Source organism: Phyllostomus discolor, chromosome 1 (assembly GCF_004126475.2).
Source record: "Phyllostomus discolor isolate MPI-MPIP mPhyDis1 chromosome 1, mPhyDis1.pri.v3, whole genome shotgun sequence".
Taxonomy (NCBI): Eukaryota; Metazoa; Chordata; class Mammalia; order Chiroptera; family Phyllostomidae; genus Phyllostomus; species Phyllostomus discolor.
In genome coordinates, this window is record NC_040903.2 from 144,950,979 (window position 1) to 144,968,408 (window position 17,430).

The following is a 17,430-nucleotide window of genomic DNA, read 5'->3' on the forward strand; positions in this document are numbered from 1 at the left end:
CAGAAGCAGAGGGCCCTGTTGTCAAGGAAGATCTTGTGTTGACATCCCTTTACCGTAAATGGCAAATTAAAGCTTGCCCCATTAGTGTTTTCTTATACCTGTTCCATTATATCTTGAAAAACCCTCCCAGAACCCTGGACCAGGCAATTTGGGCTTTTGAGTATTAGCTTTCTGTTCTCCCAAAGCACCATTTATAATACAATAACCAATTTTTCTCCACTCCAGTTCTCAGTGGTTAGTGTTTGGCTCTGCTAGCACAGAGTGGACCAACTCTTTCTGTTATGCAATAACTTTAGTACCTTCTTTCCTGGGAACAACTGACATAAACGTAGGAAACAGCATGAGGAAGGTGCTAATACCAGGAAACAGTGCCTGCCACAAAACAAAACTTAAATCCTGTTCTGAAAAGTATAACAGGATTGGAAGGTGTCTCAATGGCTAACTTCTAGATTTCCTTCCCAAGAAAAGAGGTGAAACTATGGTTAAGAAAGAAAATCTTAAAGCACCTCATCAATATCTCCTAATTTAGAAGTGTAGGGGCTAGACTTGGGGAGGGGCTGCTAGACAAACAGAAGCTATTCCAAGTCAAGCTATTGTTTTTCCAGATCATAGCATTTAGATAATTAAGTGATAGAAGAGTAGGGGCGTGACTGCACCATTCAGAAAACCCACTTACCGTGAAGATTGTCTCTAGTGAAAATACTGATCCACTGAAACATTTACCCACATATTGGAGAAGTGTCCAGAATGAAAAGGGTATACCTCTAACAGAAGGAGAATTCCTCCAACTAGTAGGGCAGAGTCCTGCAAGTTATAGCTGCTCAATTTACTTGAAATAGAGACCAATTGACCTCTAAACATATTGCATAAATTAAATCTTACCTTAAGTGACTTGCAGGGTAGAAGTCTCGACAATTCTAAATAAATAACACAAAGACTAGTCCAGTTTAATCTTTTATATTAGTGTTGAGTTGCAAGAACTCAGAATAATTTTATCTTTTGTGTATTCATTCAACAAATACATATCTATTGTGCTCTCTATGTGCTAGGTGTTTTTCAGACAGAGAAATTGCAGTAGTAAAGAGAATAGAGGCCTGGCTGGTGCCACTCAGTGCATTGAGTGCCAGCCTGTGAGCCAAAGGGTCCCTGATTCAATTCCTAGTCAGGGCACATGCCTGGGTTGCAGGCCAGGTCCCTGGTAGGAGAGCACATGAGAGGTAACCACACATTGATGTTTCTCTCCCTCTCTTTCTCCTTCCCTTCTCTTCTCTCTAAAAATAAATAAGTAAATAAATAAAATATTTTGTTAAAAGAGAACAGGACAGGCAGTAGGAGGAGAAAAAATAATAAGTGGATTTTTAAAAAAGAAGATATTTTAAAATAGTGACAAGCACTATGAAGATAGTACAATACTGCATTGAAATAGTACCTTTTGTGGTGAGAAAAGGTATCTGTTTCAAACAGGGTATGGAGGGAAGGCCCTGCCCCAGCACTTACTCTGTGACACCAGACAAGGTATTTAACTCTCTTATATTCAATTTTCTTTTCTACAAGTAGTCAGTGTCTTTCTGTTGGGCACTAGGCTAAGTATTGGCATTACCATCTCATTTACTTTTTATAATAACCCTAGGTGGTAGATACTTTCAATACCCACTCTGTAGGGATGAAGAAACTGAAGCATAAAAATCATTAAGTAATTGACCCAAGGTCACTTAACTAATGAGTGGTAGATCAAGAAATCCAACCCAAGTCTCTCTGGTCTCAAGCACTTTGCTAAACTGCCTCTGTAAAGGAAGGTGAAACCAACCTTGAGGAATTCCAAAAAAAATTAAATGAGAATACACACGCAAATCATCCAGTACAACAACATCCCTATCTTAGGCACTCAGCCAGGCATATGCAGGGTATAAAATACTGAGGGGTTGAAATACACATGTGAAATGAAATTGCAGTGGAGTCTATAACAACAGAGAGCTCAACATATTTCTGAAGCATGTTTTATAATTTACGTAGCATATTTCATTTATTATCCTAAGTATCCATGGCCTATCATGTGTCTTACTGTTAATGGGAAATCAGTGCATTTGAATGTAATATTGAAAGACTGGATCACGTATTCTAACAAGCAGTGTTCCCTGCAATGGTTTATTATTTCTCATCATTGGCTCTTGCTCCCACTTCTCAGGATATTTCTATATTACAATGAAGCACAGAACAATAAACACAATTTCACTTAATAGCAAAAAAAAAATGCCTAGTTCAAGCACAATGCAAAGCTTTGTTTCTAAGACATCTCATAAATCATCCCATGTATTATATTCATCATTTTAAACTCAATCACTTTCACATCTGGAAGGGCAAAAATAAAAAATCAACCAGTCTTCCTGAATCTTCTCTTGTGTGGTTGATTACTGCAATGGGAAGGTTACTGAGTTTAGTTCAGCAATGGTAGCTCCTAATGCACCTAGTGTTTGCCACAGTTAACCAACTGGTGAACACTGGAGGGCAGCAGGGAAGCCAGTGAAAACACCGCAAAATATTTTAGCAGGACACCAGGTGGCAGTGCTTCAGGAAAGAACTTTTTTCTTGATACTTGGAGTATGCTAGAGTCTGATTCTCAAGGAATCTCAAGGAAAGAAAATAGAGATCAGATAAAGGCTTCACAAAGTGGTGACATTTGAGTAAATACATCAAGAAAGTTTAGAGGTACACCATGCCAATATTTGGGTGAATGGCATTACAGGTGGAGAGGTCAAAGGCAAGGGTTAAAAGTGCTGATATGCCAACATGCTTGGAGTACTTAAGGAATCATATCTATTGCTTCTGAGGAGAAGTCAGGCATCATTTTTAATGATGTTTCACAGAACACATGTATCAATTTTCTCTGGGTATTGACAAGATTTTTTAGTCCAATTGAACAGACACTGTGAATATGGATTTGACTTTGATGCTTGCAATGCTCCTACCAAAATTACAGTGATGGACTTGCAGAATTCCTTATTCAACTTATAGCATTCCACATGGCATTGCCCCTGAATAAGAAGCTTGTTTTATAGAAAGTCAAGTATGGCAGTGAGTGGAAATGATTGCTATGAACAAAGAGATTTTGGAATGGGTAATGGAAGAAGTTGTTATAAATACCAGCTACAATCATGAAATCATTTACAGAAACAAGGACTAGAATAGATAAGAAAATTTCATTTTCATTTTGATATAAATATATTTATGTATTTACTATCCATTTTACTTCCCTCTCCTGTTTGCCTACATGTAGTAGCATAAGGTGTGTTAATAAAAATTAATCTTATACAGCCCTGGCTGGTGTGGCTCAGTGGATTGAGTGCTGGTCTGATGCAGACACTGGCCTGCAGTGTCCGAGTCATTATGGATGAAATGAGACATTCACATAGACTACCGAGTCTGGTGGAGGAAAAGGGTAGACAGCTTCGCTTTCAAGGGGAGCAAAAAAGCTGCAGCCTCTGCCATGACAGGCCTTTATTTCTTTTTCTGGGGACATTACATGATGGTCCTCATTTACTATGCCCCAGTTGGCTTTAGGTGGTTACTTTTTACAGCAAACAAAGGAGCCAATGCCACTAATCACATCACAGAAGAGGGATATTTGCAAATGAAAAGGTAAAAGTGGTTGAACCCCTTACACTCATCCTTGGAAGGTTTAGCATAGATTTTAGGAAGTTACTTTGCAGTAAATGTCCTCAATTCAGGGTGAGGGAGTATTTTAGCAAGAGCAAGACTCAAAGCGGCCTAGGCACATTGCAGGCCTGATTCCCCATGGGAGAACCTATCTGTGGGCATGGGTCCTGTGCATCTCCTAGTGGGAGCTGGGCCCACACCACGCAGAATGGTCTCCTACACTGGCCTTTGAAACAAAGGGTCCTGGGTTCAATTCCTGGTCAGGGTACATGCCTGGGTCAGGTCCCCAGTAGAGGGCATGCAAGAGACAACCAGACAATGACATTTCTCTCCCTCCCTTTCCCTCTGTCTAAAAATAAAAAAATTAAATTAAAAAAGAAACATTATTTAAAAAATCAATCTGTACAGAATCTCTTTGTATCCCAGCAGTTAAACTACAGGATGTCATTAGGAGAGTGTAACCCAGCTAGATGAGCAAAGTACATCACCCAGAGGTGGATAAATGAATGTTGTGTGCTCTCTGCAGGAGAGGGTTAGCTTAGTTTTCATAGGGCACTGTAGTAGCTTGTATTAAATCAACTTAACCATCTGAAAATGTATTTTTCAGAATTTGCTTCCCTGTATCGTTCTGGCTCAGGGTTGGCCATGAAAGAAACTTATGAAAGATTTTGAAGGTAGTAGTGATGCAGCCGCGATATGTTTTATGTTCTGCAGGTTAGTTCAGGGCTCCAGGCACTGTGGCAACTCACACGTATTGCTGCTGATCTGATAGCTCATCTTATTGTTGCCTCAGAACATCCCCCCACTCTGCCAGATCTCCCCCTTCACTTCTGTTTGTCTTGGGCCAAGTAGGCATGCAGCATGATGACAAATAACACTCACTTTTCCTGAAGGTCACCCACCACTATGAGACTGAAGGACGCGAGAGACAGACAAGTTTTACTTTGTCTCTGTGGGTCTCAATTATACTCATGCAGTGCTATATATCCTTACAAATCACAGTGGGTCCATGGTTTTGTCCACATTCAACTTTCCTTCACACATGTTACCCTAGCTGACTTACAGGTAAATTCAGACTCACTACAGATACAAAGACAACAGCTTTGTACAGACCCCTCCACCAGCTCCAGCAATTGCATGAGTTCTAATCCTTATAAGTAATTCCTTATTCTGAATCACTCGTGGTGGTTCTGCTTCTTAGATTGTGCCCTAACTGCCACAACCCCTAAGAGGAAAGGACTAAGGAAATGATTTTCATGATGATTCCAGATAACAAGACCCAGATTTGTGACATGAGCTTGTTTTTAAGAGTGAGAATGTATTAGAAGAAGGTTACACTGGACACCTGTTTTCAAATGTCATAGAAGGAGGTTTTACCCAGAAGTAAGTCTTACGATCCAGACCACAGATTAAGCAACCGCTGTCACTGCCATTTCGAGTCTGGAGTCTGCAGGTGTGCACTTCAGCTTGGCTTCTGCAGTTGCAGGGGACTCTGTTACTGGGCTCTAGGGTTTTTGTTGAGCTTTTACCATTATTTTAAGCACTGTGTTTTCCCAGATAGCACAGAAATATTTTGCTGAATCTTCTGGCTGTAAGGATGAAATGCTGAAGCTGATGGTATTAGCTGCTTTCTGTAAGTTTACAGAATAGCGGCCACTGTGTGCGTTCTCACCAGAAGAACTTTGACGAACAAGGAAAATCATCTCTCCACTAGTAAGCTGCTTATACCAAAAAATATAGTATAAGCTCTGTCCTGTTTCATACTGACAGTTCAGGGTAACTTTTGCCCCCTCTTGCATGAATATGATTGGCTGGTCTTGGGCAACTTTCTGGGCCACACTGGATCCTACGGAGAAAAAAAAAATCAGAAAACAGAGCTGATGTAGTGACCAAAATATTGTAAGATTTAGACTAATTTAGGACTGAAAGACAAATTAAATCAAAATCATAATCTGCTTGTTTTTCTCTACTCCTTCTTTCCTCCTCAAGTCCACATTAAGTAGCACAGACCCGTGTGCCATCCTTCCATCCTTAACGTTCTTACGCATGTTTGGAACAATTCCTACCAGAGAAGACGAAGGCCACGAATACCCACAGCAGCCTGGAGAGTGGCATGTGGCCCATGATCCCCTGCACAAAGGTGGCTTGTTCTGCCTCAAGCTGCAGCACAGATATACATAGTCCCTGGGTTCTGATGCTACTTCCCCAAACAGGAAATAGGGTTTCTTATGTTGATTGACCACATGATCTATGCACAGATGAGAAAAGACTCCAGCTTCACTCTAAACCTTTATTTTGTCTATATGTCTTTTGCTGGTAATTAAGTTAAGCAGTACCTGAAAGATATTAAAGTTTGGAGCTGAGGAGAACTGAAGATTGAACCAGTTGACATACACTGATAGTTTTCAGAAGAATAATTTTGGGGGCCATGTAAAACAGAATTTATTATGGACTGTGAGCCTTCCTTCTAATCTACTTATTATAGGTCATTCATTTAGCCTGTACTTGCTTTTCTCTAACCAGAATCCAATGGAAAAACAAAACAAAACAAAATAAACCCTCACAGATCCTTGGATTTCTCAGTGAAAGGCAATCCTATCCAAAATTCTTTCTTACTCAGTTCTCAGACTCAAGAGGATAAGGACATTCAGTCCTATTGTCTCCACAAGTAGAATTGTACTTACTAGTTCATGTGTCTTAGAATTGTTTTGATGTCACATTGTCTACCCCATTGATCCAAAGTGTTCAGTCTCACTTGTTAAATTCCATGAATGGGCATTTTATTTTATTCATAAAGTCAAGATCAGCGTGCCAGATATCTCTGTGACACAATGCAATAATCTACTCCCACAGAGTGTGATAGCTATAGACTACAAGCACTTCATTCATATCAACACCACAGAAATTAATGGCTGAAGTTTTATGAGCTAGTGCATCACAATGTGGAATGTAGCTGTTAGATCTTCCATTTGGTTTCATTGTTTTAATGGACAAATTAATCTAAAAGAATCCAAAGGCAAACAGACAACTGGAAAGGAATGTACCGACATGGCCTCTAAAACAGAGCCAGTTCTTTGATACTAAAGGCAAAATAACATCAAAAAGTGGCACAGGGAAGAGAATTTAAAATTAGTTGAGATGTGTTCTTCTCTATCCCATTTCACCTCTCGATACTGACAGGTATTTGCTGCCATGGTTTGCAATTATTTGTAACTAAGTGGAGGAGATCGTGAATACCCACAGCATCTGGGGAGCAGCATGACATAAGATCTTCCTCTTGTTGAAATGGCCCTTCTCCGTGTTCCTGACAATACAGGCACAAGATCCCTCAGCTGTATAGGGCAGCTGCCTTTGAAATGTGGATTCTGGCTGGGTGGTTTAAATGTGTTATGACACCCAGGTTGGGAGATTTGGCTTGTCTTAAACATTGTTTTACATTTACTTGTGATTTAATGATGTGATTAAATCTGACAAAGGACAAACGTAAAGCTTAATACTGAAGGAAGTATTGGAAAGAAATTTATTACTTAAAATTTCTAAGTTTAGTAAATTAATATTTGATAAGATCTGAAGGGTTTATCTGAAATAAATTTATTGCTAAGCATGGCTGTGATTGCAACTCTTCATGATTATTCTCTTGCCTCCAACCTGATTCTAAGGTGAAATGCACTCACCTGTCCTGGGTTTCCCTACAAGTAACAAACAAGTCATCATCTCCTTTCCTTATATTTGATAATATTATCAAATATTGGTCTATTTTTTAGTTTATCAAAAATAGTCAACATTGGATTCCATCGTTTATTGCTTTGTTTTTGTTCCTGTTTAATTTTTGTACTTTATTTTTATTAAAGTATAATTACATAGTGTAATAAATGGGCCAAAAGTGTAGAGTTAGAAAATTGCAGATTGATAAACCATACCCCTAGCAACCTATAGAATATTTCCTTCACCCCACCAAGATTCCTTGTGCCCATCCCCCAAAATTCCCAGCTCACAGAGGTAATCATTGTTCTAAATTATTTCACTATGGATAAATTTGCCTATTTTAGAATTTGATAAAAATGGAATCATACAGCATGTTTTCTATCTGGAATCTTGCTAGGCATTATGTTATTGATGTTTATGCATGTTGTTATGGGTATCAGTGGTTCTGTCCATTTTACAGCTGACTGACACTTCATTGTAGATGTATAACACAATCTGTCATTTTGGACAATCTGTTGTTTGTGGGCATTTTCTCTAGTTAATTGCTATTATGGATAAAGCTGCTATGACCATTTTCTACAAGTCTTTTTGTGAACATATGTTTGCACTTCCCTTTAGTAAATGCTCAGAAGTAGAGTTGTTGGGCTGTGGTAGATATATGTTTAATTCTATGAGAAACTACTGAAGTGGTTGCTCATTTACACTCCAGTCAATGTTGTTTCTGAATTGGGTTTCCCACATGCTTACTTTGTATTTTGAAATGATTTTTGACTCCCATAGAAGTTGCCAAAACATTGCAGAGTTCTCACTGATGACATCTAGATCCAATGATCACAGTAGAATGATCAAAACCAGGATATTAATACAATGCTATTAAACAACAGATTATATATGATCTGTCTCTGACTCACCAGTTTTTACATGTCCTTTTTCATGCATAATGCTATAAAATTTTATCACATGGATAGGTTGGTGTCATTACCACCACAATCAAGATACAAAACTGTTTCATCACTCTAAAGAACCCCCTTCACTCACATTCCTCCTTCCTGCAGGCCCTGATAACCCACAGCAACCACTGGTCTCTTTCCATTCCTATAGTTTTGTCCTTTAGAGAATATTGAAATCATACATTATGTATGGAATCATAATAATCTAATAAGTGAAATCATCCACTATGTAGTCTTCTAAAATGGGTTTTCCTTTTTTTTAGTCAGCATAATATCCTTGAGATCCATCCAGGTTGTTGCACATATCAATATTCCATTCAGTTTTATTACTAAATAGTATCCCATTCTATGAATGTACCACAGTATATCTACCCATTCACCCAGTGAAGAGTATTTGGGTGGTTTCCTGTTTTCTGGCCACAAGTGTAGCTGCCAGAAAATTCATGTACAGATGTTTATGTGGATGTAAGTTTTTCATTTCTCTGGCAGAGTGATTTTCTATATTTTTCATCTCAAGCACACATAAACTGATTACTAAAATTCTGCAGCATGCTGAAAAAATGTAGTTTTGCTGATGTGACAAAAAACAGGTATAATTTTGATTCATTCACACCAGATGGCTATTACTGTGTTGACTGTTTTTATTTTATTTTTATTTGACAACCTAAGGGGAAAGAGGTCAGTGCCTATGACTAAATAGTCAGTTATTCCATGTTTTAAAACTTCTGGTAGCACACAGATTGAAAATCACTGCTCTAGCATAGAAACCCAGGAGTGCGATTGCTGAATCGTAAGCAAAATTCTAATTTCATGTGAAACTGAAGAACTGTTTTCCAGAGTGACTGTACCATTCACCACCCACCAGCAATGTACAAGTGATTCTATTTCTCTGTATCCTTGACAAAATTTGGTATTATCAATAATTTTTATTATAGCCATTCTGATTGATGCAGAGTGGTATCTCACTGTGGCTTTAATTTACATTTCCTTACTGGTTAACAATGTTAGACATCCATTCATGTGCTTATTTATATGCTTATTTCCCTATCTCATACCCTCTTTTGGTGAAGGTCTCTGTGAGTCTTTTGTCCATTTTAAATTGCATTGTTTGTTTTCTTTCTGTTGAGTGGAGGCAGTTCTTTATATTCTAAATACCAGTCTTTTGATAGAAATTTATTTTGCAAATATTTCCTGACAATTTATGGTTTGTCTTTTTTATTCTCTTAGCAGTTTTGAAAATTTTGCTGAACTTTAAGGGTTTTTATTTTTATGAATTACATTTTTTGGTGCTATGTCAAAAATCTCTTCACCTAATTTTCTTATATTTTTCTATAAAAGATTTATAGGTTTACATTTTACACTTGCATGAATGACCCATTTTGAGACTATCCTCAAATTTTTTGTGTAAGTTGTGAGTTTAGAGCAAGGTTCGATTATTTGCCTATGAATAACCTGTCCCACACCACTTGTTTATTAGACTATCTTGCCTCTTGAATTGCCTTTTCACCTTTGTAAAAAAAAATCTGTTTTCCCCATTTGTGAGTCTATTTCTATACTCTTACTCAGTGGCATAAAATTGTTAATGATAGACATTTATTTTATTTTAAATGTTAGAGAATCCATAGTATGGGTGTTTTCATTCCTTATATTTTGTTTATTTATTTTTATCCTCACCCAAGGACACTTTTATTTTTTCATTGCTTTGAGAGGAGAGAGAGGACTGATGACCTAGGGGACTGAACCCACAACCTGTTGGTGCACAGGACACCGCTCCTACCCGCCAAGCCACACTGGCCAGGGCCATTCCTTATATTTATAATTTATGTTTTCTCTCTCTTCTCCTTTGATAATTCAGCCAGGTATATATCAATTTTATTAATAATTTTAAGAAAATTAACTTTTTAACTTATTATCTCTTGTGTTGTATTTTACCAATTTGACTTATTCTTTTTATCCTTCTTTTTGCTTACATTGGGTGTAATCTGTTTATATTTTTCTATTCTCTTTTCTTGAAAGGTTTGATCATTGTTTTTCAACTTTTTTTCTTTAGTAATATAGGTATTTAAAGTTTTTTCTATACACTACTTTAGTCTCACTTCATACATATCTTTATGTATGTATTTTCATCATATTTCCTTCATGAATATTTTCTAATAGCCATTATAATTGCTTCTTTGACATATAGATTATTTTAAAGTTTAGTGTTAAATTCCAAATATCTGGCTGTTTTTAGACATCTTTCTGCAACTGGTTTTCTAAATTGATTTTCTAAATCAATTCCATTTTGGTGAGAGAATAAATTCTATATAATTTCAGTCCTTTTAAATGTATTAAAATTCTTTTATGGCCAAACAGATTTTTTTGTTGTTTATGTGTGAATATTTCATCTGCATAGCAGGGTTTGGCTGGAACTCCCAGCTGCAGGTTTGAGTACAGGCTGCAGGTGCCTAGAGAGCATTGTGCACTTGCTGCGCAGAAGTACGTGGCTGAGTCTCCAGGCTGGGAATCGTTGATGCGCAGTGAGAAGTGTTTGGCACTTTTGCTCAACAAAACTGTAAATCTCCCATCTTCCTTTCTATTATCAACTGAACGTATGGCTATCAGTAATTCAGGGCCTTTACCAGGATACTGCCGATACCATGAGAAGTAGTCAAATGCATTGTTCTCATAAGTACAGTCCAGAATTGAAATCTCTTTTTCTTGTAATACCAAAGATTCAGGGCTCTGTTTCACCTGCTGCTGGTCACTTTTTCCCTTCTGTTGGCCACTCACACCTGCTTAAAAAAAATAACAAAAAGTCAGTAGACTCCCCCAAATCATAGTTTCTTCTTAAAGCTTCTACCTGATGAGTTTGTCCATGCCCCAATTTTCTCATTGCCCAAATTAATGATATATCCCAGAGTTTCTCTTCCACAACTCACAGCCTAGTTGAAGCCATAGAATTAAAAATGCTCCCAGGATCTTGTCCATTTCTTGGCACTAAAGGGTAGGGACAACTTGAATGGTCTTGCAGTTTCCTCAGCCAGTTGGAAGTATGACTTTAAATTCACACCTACTTTAATCCTTTCAAGAGGCCACACCCTTTCACAAGTACTTGCACTTAAAGCTATTTCTGTCAAAAAAAAGCACTTCCTCATTTTGCTCAAACTTAGAATTGCTGAAGATACTTTCAACAGGAATGAAAAATGCCCTATCTATACATAGATAAGAATCAGTTTAGAATTTATCTCTCCAATCCTTCTTTTCCTTTTCCTTACACCTCTCGAATGCAAAAATTGTATGCTAGAACAACTTGATATGTTGATTCAGATTACATTATTTTACAGTAGAGAAGAAAGGGATCTCAGGAAGCCACAAGATTAGCATATATAGAAGCCTTTCTTTATTACAAATATGAACTGGTCTATTGAGAACACACAGGTGACATAATATTACAAGCTAAGGTCACCAATCAAAACATAGAGAATATATGGTTCCTTTGCCCTAAAGGAACTTAAAATTTTATTACAATCATTCATATGTATTTACATTTTACATAACCCTAATAAATGATAGAAGATAATGAAATTAATTTTAATTTCTTTATATTTCTCCTAAACTAAAAATAGATAAATTAGGTATTTCTAAGACTATACTTGGAGGAAAAATTAGCAAGTACCAGAATGATCTGTTTGGAGGAGCTTTGATTTCCAAATAGATAAGAGATGGTAGAAAAATTCTGCAAACATCAGAAGATGTGGGCTATGACTCTCCAGTAGTGCAGCATTTTTGGTAGATCTCATTGTGAGTCTGAACAAATATTGGATATTTTCTTCACACTTTATCCTCATGGATGAAATATCAAAACATAAAGAATCAATTTGTTCATGTTAGCACAGCAGGGTATACAGACATAAGTTGAAGATAAATTCCAAAACAGCCCTAAAAGTAGGATTGACCTGCATTATAAATACTAGAAGTTAAAAGCAGTAAGGAGCACAGTTTTGAAGCACAAAAGGAATTTTGTTATTTGTATCTGATACCATCTCGAATTCAGTCAAAGAAAAATGCCATCACAGTCCAACAGGAGACAAAGGTAAGAGTCCTCATTCCTAAATCTACAATCTAGTTCATTCAACTCTGGTGCTCTCAGGGATTTTTTTTTAATATTTGTTGAATTTTTATGTGTTTTTTTCTTTTTCATTTATTCATTCATCAATGCATATATTCATGTATATTTACTGAGTACCTAATAAGTGCCTATTAAATGTGCAGTACCTGGGTCTTATTCATGCTAGAGACACAGTCCTAATCTTCAGTCAGCCTAGTCCCAATACTGAAGTACAGTCAGTTAAAACTCACCAAAGAGAACTGTGTGTCTATATGATATGATGAAAAAGAGTAATGAACTGTGCTTCTGGACTCAGTCAAAGAAGGGTTCTGATGCAGGACGTGCTTGAACTGGGACTTACACCATGCCATCAGTAGATTTTGCAGTAAAAAGAATGGGATAACAGAATTCTGGGCACAGATTAATTTAGAGTGGCTGGAGATTAGACTGTGCATGGGTAAAAACATTAAAAATGTATATTAGAGAAGCTAATGTGCCCCTGACCTCAAAAGACAATGTATATTATTCAAGGAATTGTTGGTTTCCAAAGTCATTTTTCTAACCTATTAGATTAGAAAAATACAGATATTATTTAGGTAGATGAATAGATACATACATACACACACGACTGATAGATATAAATTGAAGGAAAGGATTAGGTAATAATTTACTAGATTTTTAAAGGATAATGTCTATCTATTTGATGTGTATGTGCAAACCTTAATCTTCTCTGAAGCAGCATTGCCTCATTGTGGCCATTTAGAGAAGTTACACTAAACATTTTCTTTATCCTCACCTGAGGATAGGTTTTATTGATTTTGAGAGAGATGGGAAGGGAGAGAGAGAGGAAGAGAGATAAACATCAAGGTGAGGGAGAAACGTTGATTGGTTTCCTCTTATGAACACCCCAACCAGGGATCAAATCCACAACCTAGGTATGTGCCCTGACTGGAGATCAAACCTGCCACCTTTTGGTGTGCAGGACAGCACTCCAACCAACTGAACAACCTGGCCAGGGCTACAATGAACAATTTCCTACAGCATCTCAAAAGTGTGTTCAGCAACCATTGTGTCAATCATAACACTGAAATAAGTGGCTGAGTCTTATTTAGCCAATGATTTCTTTTGATGGAAAGAGATTTTGTTGAGGTCTTTATGAAACCTTTGCTGCTGTTTACTGAGGTGTGTTTCAGGCAGATCTGGAGGCCTTGGTTGGGATCTGGGCACACCAACAGAAAACAAGTCTCCTGAAATATTCTTGGTAGCATCTCACCTGCCCTAGGGTCCTCGCCAAAGGCAGAAATTGGCCCTTGGGGTGAGTCACTGTATTGAGTTATCCTTCCTCTTATAATACCAACATCAGATCAACGTGGCCTTAAACAGATCCTAAATTAGACCATTGTTCTACATCTTTCCACTAACCTGCACTTCATGATGACTAATGATGTAGAACAGAGATTGGCAAACTTTTCCATAAAGGGTCAAACAGTAAACATTTTGGGCTTTGCAGGCCATTCAGTCTGTTGCAATGACTCAACTCGGCCACTGTAGCATGAAAGAAGCCATTGAGGATACATAAATAAGTGAGCTTTGCTGTGTCCCAATAAAAATGTATTGACAAATGTTAAGTGGCAGGCTGAATTTGGTTCTTGGGCCATGCATTGTTGACCCCTGATGTAGGGTGTCTTTTTATGTGATTTTTGATCATCCATATATCCTTTGTGAAGAGTCTGCTCAAATATTTTGGTCATGTTTAAATCGAGTAATTTATCATTTATTGAGATTCTTTCTAAATGGCATGTTCTTGATACAATAAATAATCTTATTGATATATGGACACAATCATCCTAAAAGTAATTCCGTAACAGCTTCAAAAAATCTGCTTTTGGAATCAGTGACTTAGCAGATAAACAGCAATAAACATCATGATCCTGACTGGAATGAGCTGCAAAGAGAAATTCTTTTTTCCATAATTATAAATGTTGATGATTTTTTAAGTTCTGATATTATGTCAACTACTTTTGCTGGTACCAAGTTCAAACAAAGGCAGACATCCTTGATGTTAAGTTTGTTATGAATATAAAAGAAAAACAGTAAAATATGTTGCCCAAGTTCAAATGCCCCACAGGAAATATGCTCTGACAGCTTCAAAGAATGAGACAGCCTGTAGTAGGATTTATGCTCTCGAGCTCCCCACAATATCAGGCTGTCAGAATGTCAGATTTGAGATCTGGCCCTTCTTTGGCCTTTTCCCATTCCTGATTCAGGTGTGCATAGCTGAATCTCCAAGGTCTGGTCCTGGGTAACAGGCCCCAAGATGATGGGTATTTAAATAGTTTGTTCATTATTTTCATTGTTGAAAAGTAGTAGTACTTCTCATAATTATGATATCCTCAATAGGTATGTTATACCCATAACATTAGACATTGTGAAAACCAACACTAATAAAGTTTTCATGAGGAGATAGAAATTTAGAAGAGACTGAGCCCTAGTTTTCACTCAATTTGGATAGTATTTCTAAGCACATAATATTTTGACTTAAGAAAAGACATGGCATTCCTGTTTTTTTATCACCAATATTCTCAAAATACATGATTGTTATGATGGAGAAACATATTGATTAATTATGTTTGTGGCAGGGTTAGGCTGAGGACAAGATGACCACTTAATTTCTCAATGAAGAAAGTCAGTGCATTTCAAAGAAAAGCTGAACTTTTGGTTGTTTTCTCTCTATTCTATGTGCTAGTAACTGGAATGAGAGGCTGTGAATTCCAGAATGGCAGTGTGATTAGATCCATGGGGACGTTCCCTAGCAAAATAATCATAACTGGTAAAAATAATTAAAAAAAAATTAAAGTCTTTGGACATTGTCCTAAGACTGAACATTGTATCCAGTAAATTAAAACAATATACAGAAATTTATTAAGAAAAAGCTACTAATCACAAGTATCCATAGGAACAGAAAGAGTCTGTTGCACTGGAACCATAATTCACTCCCCACCCCCACCTCAGCATGATGGAAGCTCTGTTCTGGCTGGTGCAGCCCAGAACACAAGGCACGCTTTCCCCCAGATCTCCCAGTATCTTCCTGGGAGGAACTGACTACCAACATTTTTCATCTCCCCAGCATTGTTTTGCAGACGCTCTATTACAAGCAAGAGAAGCTGAGAGATTTGGGGCTACCTTTTACCTCTCATACCCCCACTCATAGGATAGAAACTCTACCCCCGGTGTCACAGGTAGGCACAGGTAACCATGTTCTCAGTGATCGCAGACAAAGAATTGAACTAAACACACAGTTTATAGCAGAAGAGAGAGCAGATTTATTAAGCAATAGTACACTCCACAGAATGTGGAAGCAGGCCAACTCTGAGCTGAGATTGACCTGAGGGGCTGGAGGGATTCTATTCTTGTAGAGCCAATCCTTCCTGGCTAGTTTTGGTGGGTTTTTATTGCACATGTGCAAGTAGTTGTATTACTTTAAAGCTACTGCGCAAATGGTCTCCCATTATTTTCCTTGACTGGCCACCAGAAAAGGGGCCACACAATGTTACTGAATGGACCGTCCCTTTTCCTGGGGTCCCCCTGTACTAGGATCACTGTCCTGCCACCAGGGAATTATAGCTCTCCATGTTAGAGACTGGTGAAAAGGAAAGGAATTATTTATTCAGGTTATACAGACTTAAAAGAGTAATGATTTAATGTCTTCATTAAAATCCTAAAGTCCCTTAAAATACCCACAAACACACATAGTACTTCCTTCCCCCCTTTGCCAGGTCTGGGGTACGGTATCTGAGGAAAAGAAATAGAAGTCGGTGGCTCAGGTAGTCCCCGGCTCTTCCCAGTAATCCATGCTTAGCTGGCAGGCCTCCCTCGGTTCCTGGCACCACCAGGATCTCCAGTTCTTAATCCAAAACCACATGGCACCTTCTCATGGCCCACCAGCAAGAGTCCTTTCACCCCTTTCCTTCCTGCAGCATCTCTCCTGCATTCTTCCGAGCTGCTAATAGGGAGCTCTGCATCGCTGCTACATCTTGCTTTCCAGCTTTCTAAGCTGTGTGGCAAAGAGAGGCCCAAAGCCGTGTGGTTCTCCCCTGCCAAAGCTGCATGGCTCTTCTCGTCTTGGCTGCCGCACCTGGGTTTAAATCCCAGCGCCAATCTTCCTCTGCAGCCCCATTTCCGACTCCAATAATCAGCTACACTTGCCAGCATTCCCATATTTTTCCAGTTTTTCTGGGCTGCCACAATAAATCCAGGCAGGTGTGGCCCCATGGCAGTGGAGCCAGTCATCTCCAAACTCTTATGCAGGCTCTGTAACCAGCAGGAGTTGCCTCCCACTTACATCTTGGGTGGAAGTCATTCCCATTCCCCTAGCTTAAAGCATGGCCAAAGATATTTAACACAACTATGAAACCAGTTAAATGTTATAGATATGCCAACGAAGATGATTTCAGACTTCCTGCATCCAGAACCAAAAGAGAAAAAAATTTAAGTGGCCAAGTTTGTGATAATTTATTATAGCAGTTTTATTAATTTGCTGCAGTTATTGTAACAAAGTATCACACATTAGGAAGCTTAAATAAGAGAAACTGATAGGCTCACAGTTTTAGGCTAGAAGTCCAAGATCAAGGTGCCAGCAAGTTTGTTTCCTTCTGAGGGCTGTGAGACAAAATACAAAAACAAAAACAAAAACATTCCATTCCTCCTTCTCGGCTTCTGATAGTTTTGTTAGCATAGGTAGCTAGACATTAGTAAAGAAAGGTAGAAAAGGGAATCAGACATTAAGAAGCTTAATAAACTGGGAGGCTGAATCCAGCACTGGGCCTGCTTCACTAGAAAGCTACAGCTTTACACATTCCCCAGAGAACTGCAGGTCCTTTCCCACAGATTACTGAGAGAAGGAATAGAACAATAAAGGGGAAATTTCTCTGTTGGGCACATGCCCAGCAGAAGCCAGGACAGTACAAGGGGAGGTGCTTCTATTTTGAGGTATGCTCAGTAGGAACAAAGATGGTTAACATATGAGGGAAT

The 17,430-nt window shown here is 38.1% G+C and overlaps 2 gene segments (V, D, J or C); both read right to left on the reverse strand.

Moving 5' to 3' along the window:
• Window positions 1-5,159: 5,159 nt before the first annotated feature.
• LOC118498203 lies at window positions 5,160-5,826 on the reverse strand. The segment is given in 2 exon segments: window positions 5,160-5,500; window positions 5,721-5,826. Coding segments are annotated over 2 exon segments (399 nt in total).
• An 883-nt stretch (window positions 5,827-6,709) lies between these two features.
• On the reverse strand, window positions 6,710-11,325 carry LOC118498211. The segment is given in 3 exon segments: window positions 6,710-6,734; window positions 10,663-11,083; window positions 11,231-11,325. Coding segments are annotated over 3 exon segments (495 nt in total).
• Between the last annotated feature and the right edge of the window lie 6,105 nt (window positions 11,326-17,430).